This window comes from Schistosoma mansoni, assembly GCF_000237925.1.
Source record: "Schistosoma mansoni, WGS project CABG00000000 data, chromosome 2 unplaced supercontig 0120, strain Puerto Rico, whole genome shotgun sequence".
Taxonomy (NCBI): Eukaryota; Metazoa; Platyhelminthes; class Trematoda; order Strigeidida; family Schistosomatidae; genus Schistosoma; species Schistosoma mansoni.
Genome location: NW_017386000.1, coordinates 961,861 through 980,292, shown reverse-complemented (window position 1 = coordinate 980,292; position 18,432 = coordinate 961,861). Strand labels below are relative to the sequence as shown.

General features: G+C 39.6%; 1 protein-coding gene and 1 non-coding gene across 2 annotated transcripts in view; both read right to left on the bottom strand.

The window, feature by feature from the left end:
- Nucleotides 1-2,827: 2,827 nt before the first annotated feature.
- Smp_211340 (DEAD box ATP-dependent RNA helicase, putative) overlaps nucleotides 2,828-18,432 on the bottom strand; it is a gene marked incomplete at both ends in the record, with an annotated part of 32,958 nt that continues 17,353 nt past the window's right edge. The window contains 3 exons of the mRNA XM_018791585.1: nucleotides 2,828-3,051; nucleotides 7,624-8,065; nucleotides 17,626-17,874. Of these exons, the coding sequence (XP_018645293.1) occupies nucleotides 2,828-3,051; nucleotides 7,624-8,065; nucleotides 17,626-17,874 (915 nt within the window). The remainder of the gene's footprint in view (nucleotides 3,052-7,623; nucleotides 8,066-17,625; nucleotides 17,875-18,432) is intronic.
- Nucleotides 14,205-14,286, bottom strand: Smp_tRNA_00009_Ser.1. The gene has a single exon. It is a non-coding gene (tRNA).

Sequence of the window (18,432 nt, the reverse complement as noted above, 5' to 3'; positions counted from 1 at the left end):
GGCGAAGCAGTTGTCAGAAAACGAAAATTCAAAAGGTGATGTAGTGATAAAGAAGACTGGGCAGGTGGCACTTCCATACATAAATCTCATAGGTCCTTGGAATATACGATAGGTCATCTTAAAAGGAACACTTTTAACGGGTTAGAAAACAACAGGCAGGAAAGACGATATAAATTATACGGGAACATGTGCAGCCGGTTACTCCAGTACATACGGATGATTGAAGAGCGTACCAATGCCTATGTAGACTTGGTTATGTGCATCGTGTCATTGTCCACAGGTGGCATTTTATGGACCCAACAACTGGTGCGCAAACAAACAATATTGAACCCATGTGGTCGAGGCTGAAAGAGTGTTTGCGACTTTACTATGGATCCAGAAGTCGACTATTATGGAGTCGTATGGATGAGTAACTCTATCGTACACACTCCTCTCATATGGCCAGCGAATATATAGCCTCTACCAGGGAAGTCCTACTAACTGCCTTCTCGTGGCATTACTGTTGTTTACGAAATTAAGAGGACGAAAAGCGAATATCCGGCGCTGTAACCGGGTTGGCGGACAAGGCGAGTCCATCTAGGGGAGTTGGCAAACCCTGATTCCAAACTAATGGTGCACATGGGCTCCAGTATCCTGAGGGAACAAATGGCGTACGAATCAGTCATTGATCACCGGCTACCATGGGACTGCATTTCCTCACGATGCTCCACTGCCTTGTGGACTAGACCTTCAGGTCAAAGGCTCCAGATGTGGCCCCCTAAGAAAACCACCTGCTTCAGTCTGGGCACCTGGGCAGTATCACAGCCCTCACACAAATCGAATGAGATTTGTGAGGCGCATATGTATCTGGTGCTTCCTTGTACCAATATTTATGTGTTTAAATAAAATATATAATAAAAAAATCGTACACATTACAATTTCAGAACCTATGAATCTCTTTCTAACCTCGAAAGGCTTTTAAACCATGTAAAAGAAGTGTATCCACTTTATTTCTTCGGTTTTGTATAATATATTTTTACTCTATTCCAACTGTTTTCTGATTAGCTAATATTTCTCAAGGTCACCCGGGAGTCATTAAAGGGTCGTGCATAAATTATCCTCTCACCGGGATCGCCCGTTTCTTCTAGAAAACTACTCAGAAGACAAACAAAAGGTAGAAGACGGTTAGAGAAAAAAATTATTTGATCATATGCAGAAACAGCATAAATTAAAACTCCTAAACTATCCAGATAGAGGGCTAGGAGCGAATTATGGCAGACTAATGGCTTTTCAATCGATAATTGTCAGGCGTGTCCGTAGTAATTAGTGTCTGTTAAATCTAACTAGAGCAGTATTGTTGTAAGGCGCCTACAAACCACTTATTTGACCTTATTGCTCACTTTTCTCTAGCAGATCCACAATGACTGTTAGACGTTACAAGCCAGAAGTTTAATCCCCACGAACTTAGCGTTAACGAACATTTAGTTTATAGCTCTTTACGGTTAGACAATGTGGCTCTGTTTTTGCTATGAGTTCGTATAGTCTCAGCCCCTAGTCTTCTTCAGTTGAGAAAACCAAGGCAACACTGCCGTAAGTATCACAATATGTTCTTCGGAACGTACCTAACGTACCCGACAGAAGGGATTCATTACAATACAAACATCTTTTGACTTTGGTGAATAAAGCTATGGGTGGGAGCGAACAAGATCTATCAGTGGTTCACCCAAGATGAAAACCATTTAATAAAACCACATTACTCACATATACTGGTGCCATTATAGACGGCTTTGTTAAAGTACATGAACAGCTTGACCATTGCTTTTCTTGGTGTTACGTCAAGTTACAGTAACTAAGAGAACGTTTTCAAAACTAACAACTCTACACCTAGTAACAAGTGGTTTCACACTGACATCAAGCATGCTAGGACTGTTCAGAAAATATTTTGTGGTTGTGGATCTTATGGTATTTCTACTTCGCTCGTCAAGCATGATAGTACGGAACTTCCGTTTGAAGCTATTTGAATTATGCATGGACTATGAAGCTTATATACCTATATAGAGAACATTACTTGTTTCTTCCAGATGCTGCAAAGTGGGTCCTGTCGTTCCATTACTGTGAAGCCTGACTAGCGCTTTTTAACATGGGTTTATGGGAAAATACTCGTGGTGTACATCTAAGCTATCATTTTCAAATAGGTTAACCAGCTAGGAGACACAGGTCGATCACTGAAAATTCCGTGTTTTGATTAAAGTAGTGCCTTTTCTAGTTTTTTTATTAGACCACTATTTGCTGACGAGCTGTCTTATGATCTGTTGCAAACCGTTTCTGGCAGGATGTAATTAACTTGTTCGCCTGGAGTCTAGCTACCCAAAACCGGGATTACCTACTTATAAACTTCTGCGCCCTTCCTCATTCCCTCGTTTTCTGGAATCATTGGGAAACAATACCAGGACTACTAGATTAGCGTGTGCTTTTACTTTGAAAAATAAATACTGTTATAATTTTTGATGTATTTGTAAGAGGTAAATTATGAAGTCAATCATTTTGAACGATCAAGGACCTTGAATAGTGAGATCTATAAAATAACAATGGAAGCCTAACATCAGGTGACCTATGTTCTTGGTCAGTAAGAAAGGCGAAATCTAAAACAGACGGCAGACAACATTGAAAAGAACCCCAACGAACCAAGCTACTCCTCTTGTAAAAACGTTCCTTTAGATTTGAGAGTGATGAAGCTACCAAAAGTGATCTGGGAAACTATGCTTCAAATTTATTGTTTTAATTAAAAAAAAATAGTGTTCAGAATGATCTAGGTTGCAGTATGTACATATTTACACTTGAGAGACGCTCAGTATGAATTTTGGGTACGCCACATGTAAAAATGAAGCATCCGGTCAGTAAGTAATGTTAAACAATGACTTTGAGTCGATGCGAAAAAGATTGGACATACATCCAAGATAGGACTATCAGCAGTGGTTTCAGGAGGTTGTAAGACTTGCATTTGTGTGCCATCAGAGCACCTCCATATTAAAGCACCATTGACATCTTCATTGCCAGCAACAGCAATAAGTCCTAAAACCCAAGGTTAAAACAGGTTATGAATGTAAAATAAATATAATTTTAACAGCTGAATTCATGAGTTGACTTAAGCTAGGTCAGAGGAGTCCAATCCAAGCCGGGTGTGAGACAATTACCCATCGAAGACAATGGATGAAGGGTTGCTCAAGATCATGAATCGACTAAAGTTAGACAACATTTTTGGATGCCGACTCAAATGGTCTAGAGGTAAAGCGTTCGCGTGCGAGACCGAAGGTCCTGTATTCTAGTCCCACATGCAGGTTTGTGGTTGCGCACTTCTGGAGAGTCGTACGCTAAAGCGAAACGGCCGTCTGAAGCTTCCAGGTTTTCAATCGTTTATCTAAGATCAACACATGAACTTAACAATTAAAATTAATAAAACCACCACAAATATCCTTTCTGAAAATAAATATATGATTGAGAACTCAGTAAAAGTTATTATTTGGTGACATCTGAGAGTTAGAATGATTTTTAAAAATGTTTCGATGAAGTTACAAAGTCTTAAATCATTTGAATAACTGAAAAATTGATTTTTCACAGCTACATAAGGTGATATTAGAACATACTTCCACATCTGTAGAAATGCAATTCACAAGTTTGTTGGGTAAACACTAATGAATGTCTTGCTTATTTACATACACCTGTTACTTCTCGTGAAGAAGCATGGGCTGCCCACAAGTACTCTACATCAAATCCTGTACTAGGCAATCCTTTCTAAATGCCATTCATCTTTTTCATGTCTCCTCCTAATTCTCGACTCGATGCGTTCTTTGACCTTCCTCTTTTCCGTTTCCCTTCAGGATTCCAAGTTGAGGACTGCCTCGTGATGCGTTTTGGTGATCTCCGTAATGCACGTTCTATTCACCTGCAGCGTCTAATTTCTTCTTTAGCTAGAAGTTTGTCTGTTTTCTGTAACAGTAGGCTGTTGCTGATGGTTTCCCACCAACAGACACTTAGTTTCTCGAGTAGACAATTGTTTATAAATACTTCAACCTTTTTGATGATGGTCGTAGTTTTAGCGTCGTACAATCGAGGTTGATGTATAGTGACGAGTTCCATTCCATTGATTGTTCAACGATGATCTGTAGTGTCGCGATTTGGTATGTGCAAAACTGATCTCCACGGAACCCAGCTTGTTGATCTCGAAGTTGGGAGTCGACTGATTTTTTCATCAGGTTCAGCAACACTGTAGAAAAGTTTTCCTGGTACCGATAGTAGTGTGACGTCGCTGTGGTTCTCACGTTTGCTCAGATCTCATTTCTCTGGCATCTTGATGAGATGTCCTTCTTTCCAGTCTGTCAGTAGCATTTGTCCTTTCTCCCGAATCTCCCCGAACAGAACGTGGAACATGTTAGCAGTTGCTTCCATGTTGGTTTCAGCTGATATATAGTCAGGTCCTGCTGCTTCTCCACTGTTGGTTTGTTTGATGGCCATCCTGATTTCTTCCGTCGTTGGTGGAGTGGCATCTATAGGTGTTGCCTCGATGTCCGGTGGCTTCGATCGAGCCAGCCTATCCAACAGTTCCCAGAAGTATTCTACCTATCTTTTCCTCTGTCCTTGAATCTCCGTGATTGTCTCCCCTTCTTCATCTTTGACCGGTCTCTCTGGTCTACTATATTTCCCTGGTAGTTTCTTCATTGTATCACATAGTTGTTTTATACTTCCTTCTCTTGAAGCTTTTTTCACTGTTGCTGCTAGTTCTTCTACGTATTTATGCTTGTCGGCTTCAATGCTCTTCTTCACTCCCTTGTTTGCTTCTGTGTACTTTGCTTGTGTCTTGACATATTCTGCTCTTGTTCAACTGTTGTTAAATGCTGTCTTCTTGTTCTTCCTTTCTTGAATCTTGTCCAGCGTTCCCATAAATATCCATTCCTTATGATGATGCTTTTTGAAGCTCAACACCTCTTGATGCGTTGAAGTTAGTGCTTCTTTCATACCTTTCCAGTTGTCCTCCATTGTACATTTTTCTTCCTTCAACAGATCTTGTAAAGGACTGGACCTGTTTTTGAGAGTTATCTTGAATTCATTGAGTTTGTCAGTATCTTGAAGGAAGGCTATATCGAACCTTCCATTGACCCTGTGAATTTTTTAGTGGTGCAAATATGTTCGGTCTGGTTCTCCGTGTTGTAGTCAGGTGAGACGAATGTAGCTTTGTGTACGCGTTTGCGGGTGGATATTATGTCGCCTGTATTCATTTTATTGGATGAATATAAATTCGCAAATCTGTCACCATTCTCGTCCTTTTCTCCAAGTCAGTCGATGTCGTCCCATGACATTTTTATACTTGTTGATGACCTTGCAAAATAACGTTTTGATGCAATGAGAACTGCTATTGTAGGGTAGATGAAACCTAATATTTCACTTAAGGAGTTGAATTCGAACTTCGGGTACGAAATACAAGATGTTTCAGGATATTTACTCCTCACTTTGTGAAAGCTTACTGTTCGGCTCAAAACTAATCGTTTCTCATCTCAAAATGACGTAATGTTAGATTGTTTGAAGACATATCTGTGCCAACCGTATATATATATATATATATATATATATATATAAAGTATACGAATCAGTCATCAGAATGGCTAGTGACTAACGAATCGTTAGTCAGCCATACAGTTTTTATGATTGCATTTCGATGTAGGGAAAATAATGCCTAACAATATTTGAAATGAATATTCACCAGTTGTTGAAAATAAAAGAAAGTATTTCGAGATAACTGGCATCCATCTTAAATGAAAGATTGTTGTTAAACATGTCAAAATAATACGACTAGCTGTGGGAAATTTTTGTTTTAATGATTTCCCTTCATTTTTTCATATTACTGGCGACGGTTAGATTTAAAGTTTAGTAGCAGTGGATAATAATTAGTAGTGCTCGTTTCATATATGATTTTATTTTTTTAACTCCAAACTCATAGGATAGTTGATTTTTAAACGTTGGTGGCCATATTATGCGTATAATTGAGAGTGAGGGGTTAATGCATAGTTTGCATAAACATCTTGTATGTGTTGATTGGTTTATAAAACTATTATTATTTGAGCACATAAAAATTGGTACAAAGGGACACCAACATTACATATGATTTGTGTGAGGACTGCCTGGGTGCTCAAACCGAGGTAGATGGTTTTCTTAGGGGACCACACCCGGAACCTTTGACCTAAAGGTCTGATCCACAAGGCAGTGGAGCAACGTCAGGAGATGCAATCCCATGGTAGCCGGTGACCAACAATTGGTTTATACGCCATTTATTCCATCAGGATCCAGGAGCCCATGTGCACCATTGGTTTGGAATCAGGGTTTTCCAACTCCCCTAGGTGGATCCTCCGTATCTACCAACCCGGTTAAAGTGCCGGACATTTGCTTTTCGTCCTCTCAATTTCGTAAACAACAGTAATGCCACGAGAAGGCAGTTAGTAGGACTTCCCTGGGAGAGGCTATATACGCGCGGCCATGTGAGAGGATTTGAAGAGCAAGAGCGAACCCTTCTCAACCTCTACCGCACCAGGGCATTTGGAAGCGGTTCATAAAATAAGATTGCGTGATTTATTTTCAGAGGATTTCACTACCTTCTTTGAATACTAGATGTCATAAGTGACTATGTGAGGTTAATCTTTGTTTGCATGAATTAATGTGTAGCTAATGGACTATTTATTGGCGTCCACACGGTGGATGAAAAGAAATTTCGCGACAAAGTATTTGTAGCATTAAGATATAACAAGGATAGATATGTTTTTCTGATACTTTGGAATGTAACACGGAATGATCAAAACTATTTGAAAACAACTGTGACCTCGTATGCAACTAATAAGTTTTAGTATGATTTCAATCTAAAATGCGGTTACTTTAATTTAACAGACTCTCTTTTATAACAGAAGAGATCTGATACTTGGATGAGTCATACAACTAGTGATCAAGAAGAGTGGAGTTACAAGGGTCAGAACAATATATTTAACGCTAATCTGCATTTATTCATAAATAAAACATATTCTCAAAAGTCAAATAGACAGATAACTTAAGACATTGATGAATATGTACTGAATTAAGTTCAACAAGCTGCACTAACGATTCTATCCAAGTAGGTGGCTGTGCTGATAAGAGATCAGGTTACTTAGTTTTTACTATTAAATGCTAGTTTTTGCTCTAAACGATAACCTTGACGTTTATTTCAATTGATATTCCCGCAATGACATTTTCTATTATCTGAATGGTTGTTGTCGCTCTTGGCCTACTTCGATCTGTGCCTATACGACGTTACCATAGAAACAGAGATTTTTCTAATTTTTGACTTCCGTAAGGAATATAAAGTTTTTCTATAGGTACCATCTTCCCTTTTATTGAATAGATGCTTAACATTAATGTGTTGCTGTGTAGAAAACATCTGGTCTATTTAAGTTTCCATTCGTAGGGTCGTATCAGAAGAAACCCCGATCGTTTATAAATAGCATTTAATATAAAGTCCCAGCACGTTAGCCATTTTTGTTAAGACATAACACTAAGTGGCAGTTTCAGACTGGCTTAACATATAATAAACTGAATAAATTTCTACCTAAATAAAGCTTAGTCACAAACCTGATTCTTTTGAAGGTCCAACAAATAGTTTAGCACGAGTCAGCTTTTTCATCCGATTTCCTGCCCAAAGATTGTGTATTTCTCTACAGGAGTAAGCCGTTTCTGCTACAGGTGAGGTTTCAGATTGTAATTCTGCCAACAAATGTCTTACACGAGGTAATCGTTGGGATGGTCTGTAGGAGGCTAAAAACTGACGTCCTTGTGGAAGTGCACTTAATGAAACTAAACTGCCTTCTAGAGGAAGATTATGGGGTTTATAAGAAGGTATATTTCCTAGCCAATTCGATGGACGAAGCGTGCTATTATCTTGAAGAATATCAGGCGAAGCAGGATTTTCTGAATCATCAGTTGAAGCAATGCCATCAGCAGATTCTATTCGTTCTTGGTTAGTTGTTCGCTGTATAGCTATAGGATTTTCAGGACTCTCAGACATAAATGTGACCTATAGATAAAACCAAATATGGAAACAATAAACTCATTGATAGAAGATTGTAGCAATTTGTGGAGAATTACCTTTAGCTAATATAAAATGACAATTCCATAAAGTGACTAATCATGAAACAATGTATTGTACTGAAACATACAAATCCAACAGATAACTGAATTTTATATAAAACTCATCAATTAGGTTACTTATTGAAATAGTTGATTAAGTGATAAGATTAAACACTAGGTGTTGACAGATTATTCATAAAAACCAAAGTAACTAGTATTTTTATTATAATGGATTACATCTAACGATAAAAAAATTGACTTTCGAAGGTAATTTTGCTATTTAGATTTAATCAACTTATTAATAGCTAAGTAGTCGAGTACTATTAATCACCAATCGCACAAGAGATATGACTAAAACAAAAATTAAACATGTGAGTGTTATGGAATAAATGTGGTTGGTAATTAAATGCTGTAATCTCTAGAAAGACAGAGGTGCTAACTGATAAGTAGAAAATAATTTTGGAACAAAGTAAAGAGTGAGTACAAACTAATTGCAAGTTCATGAGTATCAGGCATCGGGAAATATAAAACCTGTAGCTATGATCAATAAATAATCTTGTTAACAAAGCACACTGAAATTCACTACAGCTGCTAAACATACATAGGAATACTGTGTAACTATTTTTTTTTGCAAATAGCTACAAAGTGATTCACAAAGTTTTGCATTATGGATGAATTTTTCCTGTATGAAACCAACAAGTTTAAGATCACATTTTTCTCTAAAACAACTCCGCCTGTAGCTCCTCTGGGGGTTACTGCCGGTCCCATGCCCGGGTAAAGGAGGAGGGTTGGGCATGGGGTTAGTGACCCCATCCCGTAGAAAATCAACTCGCTAAAAAAACGCTAACCAGAAAAAATAATTCAACCATTTAAACTCTGCCCTGGGAGTTGAAGGAATAATTATGACGTCTCATGATGAAGGCCGAAATTCTTCGGAAGTCACGAGACCGATGCATCTTCTAACAACCAGAGCAACACTCTTTATAGGTACATGGAACGTCCGGACAATGTGGGAGACAGGAAAGACCAGCCAAATAGCAATGGAAACGAGGAGATACAACTTGGCAGTACTCGGAATCAGCGAAACACATTGGACGCAGGTTGGACAACAACGACTGTCTTCAGGAGAACTTCTGTTATACTCCGATCATGAAGAAGAAAATGCCCCACATACACAAGGAGTTGCATTGATGCTGTCCAGAAAAGCACAAAATGCACTTATTGGATGGGAATCTCATGGACCAAGGATCATAAAAGCCTCGTTCAAAACAAAGAGAGAGGGCATTACAATGAACATCATCCAATGCTATGCGCCTACCAACGACTACGATGAAGACGCTAAAGACCAATTCTACGATAGGCTGCAGTCGATCTTCGAGAAGTGCCCAACCAAGGACCTGACCATTCTGATGGGAGATTTCAATGCCAAGGTTGGAAAGGACAACACTGGATACGAAGACGTCATGGGACAACATGGACTGGGAGGAAGGAACGAAAATGGTGAGATTTGCAAACCTATGTGCCTTCAATAAACTGGTCATAGGTGGCACCATATTCCCACACAAAAACATACACAAAGCCACTTGGATTTCACCGGATCACACTACACAAAATCAAATCGACCATGTCTGCATCAACAAAAAGTTCAGGAGGACGATGGAGGATGTGAGAACCAGAAGAGGAGCTGATATAACATCAGATCACCATTTGCTGGTCGCCAAGATGAAACTAAAACTCAAGAAGCACTGGACAACGGCGCGGACAACATCACAAAAGTTTAATACGGCCTTTCTTCGAGATGCAGACAAACTCAACAAATTCAACATAGCCCTCAGCAACAGGTTCGAGGCCTTTCATGATCTACTCAATGGAGAGGGAACGACCATGGAGAGCAACTGGAAAGGTATCAAGGAGGCAATCGTTTCAACATGTCAAGAGGTTCTGGGCCAAAAGAAGCACCATCATAAGGAATGGATCACTGTTGGTACACTGGATAAAATTGAAGGAGGAACAAGAAGGCAGCAATCAATATCAGCCGAACCAGAGCGGAAAAAGCCAAGGCATAAGCCGAATACACAGAGGCAAACAAGCAAGTGAAGAGGAGCATCAGAACCGACAAACGTAAATATGTGGAAGATTTAGCGATAACAGCGGAAAAGGCTGCAAGAGAGGGAAACATGAGACAACTGTATGATACAACAAAGAAACTTGCTGGAAATTACCGTAAGCCAGAAAGATCAGTGAAAAGCAAGGAAGGCAAAGTAATCACCGACATTGAAGAACAACGAAACAGGTGGGTAGAACACTTCAAGGAACTCTTGAATCGACCAGCTCCACTGAACCCACCCAACATCGAAGCAGCACCCACGGACCTCCCAATCGATGTTGGCCCACCAACAATTGAAGAGATCAGCATGGCCATTAGACAAATCAAGAGCGGCAAAGCAGCGAGACCAGACAACATCCCGGCAGAGGCACTGAAAGCAAATGTAGCAGCAACTGCAAAGATACTCCAAATCCTCTTCAGTAAGATTTGAGACGAAGAACAAGCACCAACAGACTGGAAAGAAGGACTTCTCATCAAGATACCAAAGAAAGGCGATCTCAGCAAGTGCGACAACTACAGAGGCATCACTCTTCTCTCAATACCAGGAAAAGTCTTCAACAGAGTATTGTTAAACAGGATGAAGGATTCCGTGGACGCCCAACTTCGAGATCAACAAGCTGGATTTCGTAAGGATAGATCGTGCACAGATCAAATCGCAACTCTACGTATCATTGTGGAACAATCAATCGAATGGAATTCATCACTCTACATCAACTTCATTGACTACGAGAAGGCATTTGATAGCGTGGACAGGACGACACTATGGAGGCTTCTTCGACACTACGGCGTGCCTGAGAAGATAGTCAATATCATACGGAACTCCTATGATGGGCTAAACTGCCAAATCGTCCACGGAGGACAACTCACCGACTCGTTTGAAGTAAAGACCGGTGTTAGACAAGGCTGCTTACTCTCACCCTTTCTCTTTCTCCTGGTGATCGACTGGATTATGAAGACGTCAACATCTGGAGGAAAGCACGGGATACAGTGGACAGGCAGGATGCAGCTTGACGATTTAGACTTCGCAGATGATCTGGCTCTTCTATCACACACGCAACAACAAATGCAGGAGAAAACGACCAGTGTAGCATCAGCCTCAGCAGCAGTAGGTCTCAATATAAACAAAGGGAAAAGAAAGACTCTCCGATACAATACAATATGCACCAATCCAATTACACTTGACGGAGAAACTTTGGAAGATGTGGAAACCTTTACATATCTGTGCAGCATCATTGATGAACACGGTGGATCAGATGCAGATGTGAGGGCGAGGATCGGCAAAGCAAGAGCAGCATACCTACAACTGAAAAACATCTGGAGCTCAAAACAATTGTCAACCAACACCAAGGTTAGAAGCTTCAATACAAATGTGAAGACAGTTCTACTGTATGGGGCGGAGACGTCAGTCAGTCAGCTACAACGTAGGACCAGGCACATATATGCATCGGTCCAAGTTGCCATACCTCGTTAGCACAACAAGATCAACACCGGATTCATAGTAGTTAATTTAGTGTTGGTAGTAGTATATAAATTATAGGTTGTATATAAGGATATAGTATAGGAAGGAAGAGAGATATGAAGCAATTTTAGTCTCGAGGTTTAAGGGAAGATAAAGAGTGTATACACCTACGCCATTGTGATCGATTCTGAGCCATGTCACCTAGAGTCTCCAACCATTGGTTACGATAGTCACGCGGACCCCAACCAGGTAGTCTGCATCTGCCAACATGGCTCAGGCTAGAAGTTAGTGACTTCAAGCACTGATGCCATGTTTTGGTTTAGCCGCCCCTAACTCTCTTCCAACCGTCCCCAATACTAGTCATCATAGCGCGTCGTGGTAATCGGTGTTCAGGCATACGTAACACATGGCCCAACCATCTCAGTCGATGAAGATTCATCACCTCATCAACTGATTTACCATCGCTCCCTAATACCCTGCGTCTAACCTCACTATTACTTACCCGGTGATCCCAGCAGATGCGAGCAATATTTCTAAGGCATCTGTGGTCAAATACTAGTAACCTACGAGTATCTTCTACTCTTAATGGCCATGTTTCACAGCCGTAAAGTAGAACAGAACGAACTGATGCGCAGTATACTCGTCCCTTAATTGATAGACGGATATCTCGTCTACGCCATAGGTGACGTAAGTTGGCAAAAGCCAAACGAGCTTTTTGAATCCGTGCAGAGATTTCGTCAGACACCAACCCATTAGGGCTGATCAGACTTCCAAGATAAGTGAAGTTGTCGACGCGTTCGACTACTTCACTCCCTATCCTTAGTTCGGGTGTTGACGCAGGCCAGTCCTGGAGTAACAATCTACATTTGGATGGGGAGGAACGCATCCCAAACATATTGGCATTATTACTGAGTTCCAACAGAAGACTCTGCATTTTGCCAGCGTCTTCACCAAACAGGACTATGTCATCTGCGTATTCTAAGTCGCTTAGTGGTCCCCCTGGTAGGAGATCAATTCCTGTAGATTCAGTCGAAGAGAGTGTTATTTGCAGCAACAGGTCTATAATGAAGTTAAACAAAAACGGGGATAGTGGACAGCCTTGACGGACACCACTTGAGGTTGTAAAATCATATGACAGTTCGCCATAAGCTCTTACTCGACTAATAGTGTTCGAGTAAAGAGCCTTTACAAGGTTTATGTACTTCTGAAGTACACCTTTCAATGACAGACACTGCCACAGAACCTCTCGGTCTACAGAGTCAAATGCTGCTTTCAAGTCAAGAAAAACTATCATTGTCGGACGCCGATAAGCGTGTCTGTGCTCTAAAACTTGACGAATGGTGAATATGTGGACGATACAGCCACGACCAGGTCTGAAGCCAGCCTGATTTTCTCGTGTTTGCAGTTCACGAGTCTTAGTTAGGCGCCCGATAATTATTGAGGCTAGTATTTTAGATGCTATGTTAGTCAGACTAATCCCTCTATGGTTATCGCAGGATGATTTTGACCCCTTTTTATATATTGGGACAATCAGTGATTGTGACCAGTCGGATGGGATTACATCCGTCTCCCAGATTTTAGCCAGAATATTAGTCAACCTAGTCGCCAAAATTGGACCACCATATTTAAAGACCTCTGGAGCCAATCCATCAGGACCAGCTGCTTTTCCTCGTTTCAGATTACTTATAGCCTTTTGAACTTCAAGTAGGGTCGGGGGGCCTACTTCAATGTTCCATTCAGGTTTTCTGGGAATAGTGGGTAGTTGTGCAGTAGCTGAAGGCCAGCTAAACTGCTCCTTAAAGTGTTCCGCCCATCGTTCTAAACGTTTAGGTTGAGAGCAGATAAGGGTTCCGTCTTTTTCCGAGATTGTCTCACTTACACTTGACTTCTTAATTCCGGTTTCTTTTATTAGTCTGAATAGTTGCCTGGTGTTGCCTACAGCCGCTGCCTTTTCCACCTCTTTTGCTTTCGTTGCCCACCACTGCTCACGATCGTTCCTTAGACTTTTAGTTAACCTAGATCTAATTTGTTTACGCTCTTCGTCGTGTTCAGAGCCTGATGGGATGAGTTTACGCGAATCCATCAGTGAAATAGACTTAGAGGAAATCCACTGGTTTTTTGGAGCCCTATGGTTTAAATGACTAATAGATGTTACTGCTGTTTCCACAGCTGTTCGTATGTCTTTCCAAGCAGCATCTGGGTCAGTCTCGTTTACAGAACTGCCTAGATGTGAATTCAGTTGTTTCTGGAATTCGCATTTGGCTTTCTCGTCCTCCAGTTCAATCCTAATGGGTCTTCTTAGTGTACTTTTCCTGCGTCCATTGAGGCGCAGACAAATGCGCGCTCGTATTAAAGCGTGATCAGAGTCTAAACAAGTATTCCAATACGAGCGACAATCTTCTATTGAGCCTCTCCAACGATGACTGATGACAATATGGTCTATTTGAGTCCATCGTTGGTTTGGTGCAGGTGGTCGCCATGTTAGACGATGTCTCTCCTTATGTTTAAAATTAGTGCTTGCCAAAAATAAACGATTGTCTGAGCATAGTTGCAACAGACGATCACCATTATCGGTTCGTTGAGCCGGAATACTAAAACACCCACCTAAATGTCTTTCTGTTTGATTTAAGCTGCCTACCTGGGCATTAAAGTCACCCGCTACGACTACTATGTCTGAGCGCTTAGCTTTCTGAAGAAGCTCAGAGAGTTTTCTGTAAAAGTCATCTTTCACTTCATCATGGCTGCAGTCAGTGGGAGCGTAGGCAGAAACGACGAAAAGGCAACGACGTGTGTCCCTATCCTTCCGAGTTCTTACGGAGCCATTTAGCCGGACAGCACACAGGCGACTGTTAACGGGGATCCATTCTAGTAGTGCCTGTTCTGCCCTTGTACTTAGTGCTATGCCTACACCTGCAAGTCCGCGAGAACTAGCCAACGGGTCGCCAGATACACGGAGGGTGTATTTCGTCGGCTGTCCATTTTGGCGAGGTGAGGTCAAGTGAATGACCACACTGGGATCCTGTATGCGTGTTTCTGAGACACAGCATACATCAATGGCACGAGATTCTAGGGTTTTAGCTAAGGAGGCCTGTTGACCGATTTGACTTAGAGTACGTACGTTGAAGGCTCCAATGTGTAGTTTGGAGCGAGGTTTTAGTAGACCTGGGACAGCGTTTCGCGCACTAGAATCGTTGGCCATGGTGACACTTGAGGAGGAAACCGAGAGGGGAAGTTTAGTGTTGAAAGTCAAGGTAGAAGGAATAGTAGGAAGTGAAGAAGGAGATTGATTATGAATACAGTGGTCTTGAGTGTTGTTAGAGGTATGAAAGCAGTTATCACTTCCCGGGCGGAGATGTGGAGAACTACGAAAGCCATTATCCAGAAGATACAAGTGTTTATTAACAGCTGTCTACGCAAGATACTTCGGATCAGATGGCCAGACACTATCAGCAACAAGTTACTGTGAGAGACAACAAACCACATTCCAGCAGAGGAAGAAATCAGGAAGAAGCGCTGGAAGTGGATTGGGCACACCTTGAGGAAATCACCTAATTGCGTCACAAGACAAGCCCTCACATGGAATCCTGAAGGTCAAAGGAGAAGAGGAAGACCAAAGAACACATTACGCCGAGAAATTGAGACAGACATGAGAAGAATGAACAAAAAATGGATAGAACTAGAAAAGAAGGCCCAGGACAGAGTGGGTTGGAGAAAGCTGGTCGGCGGCCTATGCTCCATTGGGAGTAACAGGCGTAAGTAAGTAAGTAAGTTTTCTCTAAAACTACATTTTTATTGTGGGGAAATTCTCGATGCAGCACGTCACTAAAAAAGTGCTTTAAACAAAATGAAATAACAAAATAAGATGTGAAGAAACATAATAAACGATAATGATGAAGAAACGAGCACTGTAAAAAGATCAATCACCTCATGAATAATGAATAAAATTTGGGCCACTAATAGACTTCATGGTGTGAAAGCGAGGATGAAAATAAAGCCATAGGATCAGATCTTATCTTAATTTTGATGAAACATGAGTGGTCTTTTAAAAAATCTGCATTCTATAATCGGTTATTAGTTGAATTATAACTAAACATACTTATAAATATCATTACCAAGTCTTGATTTGATAATTTTGAATAAATTGAGCATTGGGTAGATTGTTTTTAAGTAAATTATATATTTGTAATATCCCAATGAGTAGAAAAATTAGATTTTCTGACGTTTCGTGACTCAGTGTAAGCCACTTCTTCAGAGAATAAATAACCAAATTAACATTAATCCAAGTTTAAATAGTACAACGGAACAATCAAAGAATATTAGGTGATCAATCAAAAACAGGTCTGAATAAATCACTGTCACGTCATTTCATTTCGGTCAAGGTGATTCATAAGCGACATGGATGTAATTTTGTGTGTATGTATGCACTGTTAATAATGAAAACTGTGTGACCTTTATAATTACAAAGGATAGAGTTTGATTTGTAATGTAATGGTGTGAAATTGTAAATAATATCAGACTCATTGGGATATTACAAATATATAATTTATTTAAACATACTTATATTTGTGTGAATATTTTGTGTATGAATGTTTAACTTTTATCAAAACGAAACATTTTGTTTGAGAGTCAGTTATATCGTCAGTTGATTTCGGTTCATTAGGGATGTTTTTTTCAGCGATTCAGTCCTTTGGATAGCTATCAGTGGATAAAATTACGAATTCCCTAAAGGACAGAATTCGATTTATCAATTTATAAGATAACCTATCATGTTATCTGTTAAAAATTACACTAAAAAAGTCTTGTCATTAAAAGAAAGTAACATTTTATGGTATGAGGTGGGGATTATCTTGTTGTATGGTGCACACACAAAATACTTCAATAATTAATAAATATACAGGAGAAACAAAAGTGATTAGCCGATATCATTTAAATAATTTAAGATGGAAAGAAAATTATCATTCGAATTGATACCTTATAATTGGACAAAATTTATTGACAATATGATGTTGATAGGTATGAACAAATATATACCATAGCAACTAAATAAGCGATTTATTTAACGTCTTTTTTTAAAAAGTAAGGGAATTAATTCAGTACTTAGAACAAATAATTAAAAGTTTATTCAACATGTAAAAGATTTGACTTTAATACTGTTATCCGCCTTTTTTATGATTATTAAGTGTCAATTCATTACAAATGACTATGAGCCGAAATTCCGGCAACATGTCTACTTTGTATGATTTTCTTTAAATGGTAGACTTAATTCAAGTAAAGGTATATTTTATTTACAGAGTATTACACGGTTAATAACGAACGGAACCATATTAAAGTGAGGTATTTTTCTTTTTGTATACAACTCTATTGAGATACACATTAAGAATCAGGTGTAATAAGTATAGAGAATACATATCTTCAGCATAATATGCGACGTATCTTTTTTTGTAACTAAAGATACTGGATATTTAAATGGAAATTTATCAGTAAAAGATTGATAAAGTCAAGAAATTTATATTGGTTGTAATTAAACACAATTACTGAGAGAACCAGAATGAAGCTGGGGATATGAGATAGTTGTGAGAATTTCTCCAGCATTTTCTGGACATCATTTCATTCAGAAGAGTTTGGTTAACTTACAGGGAGTTTCGTGGGCTAGGTACATAAATTCACCTTGAATTTGAAAATAAGTTTCATGTAAATTATTTGGCTTGTACATCTCAGATTTGTAAAAATCATTAATCTTAGTAATAATATAACTCTAGATTTCTGGCTTATTTAATGTCTCCAATCCAACTCAAATTATCATTCAACTTAACCCCTAAATTAAGTGTATCGATTTAAACTTGTTTGCTTGATAACACTTCTTTGAAGAAAGTTAATACCTAATAATTGTTTTACAGAAGGCTTCTTCATGCAATACTTTGAATAAATTTAAATGACTTACTTTATTCAACTGACCGACTAATAAACCTCCAGCACTGGAAATATTTTGATCCACAGCAGGTGATAAATACTGCAATCCCAAGACCGGTGCATCGTTATTTGGTACATAGAAAACATCTATTGGACCGGTAGTCACACGTATATCATATAACATAATTGAACCATTTGCACAGCCAGCGAATAAACGATTCGAATCTCCAGCCCAACAACAACTCCATATTCCCACTGGACAATGGTAAGTTTGAACAATCTGAAGTTAGTGAAAAGGAAACGTTGTTTATCCATAGATTTGAAAAAGTTGAAACACTGTAAGCTGTGATACTCAGCAAAATGAATATGTGAACACATTTATTACAATACTACCTTCACATTATAAAGAGATACTAGTTTATCCAGAATCAAAATAATATGATCAGAGTTTGCATTATTTTATAAGATTGTTTGAAAATTTTAGAAATGTTAAACTCCCAAGTATGACTGGAGGTGGGGGCGCCAGGAGGGAGCTTCACTCTACCTTTTGAAATGATTGCATACGAACGTGTGTCTACACTCCGTTTCATTCAAGAAACATTTATTTTACATCAATGATGGACATTGATCTTTCGGGATCCTGAAGAAATTAATGGCATATGAACCTAACTGAACTTCGGTTACAGTGAAAAGGCAACTTTAACATTGGTAAGCAGAGAATGGGATAGTGGCTAGCAGTGGAATCCAGGACGCGCGTTTCGTCCTATTTTGGACTCGTCAGCTGGATGTACCTTCATCTCAGAGTTGATGTTCACTCTGGGACTCGAACCCAGTACCC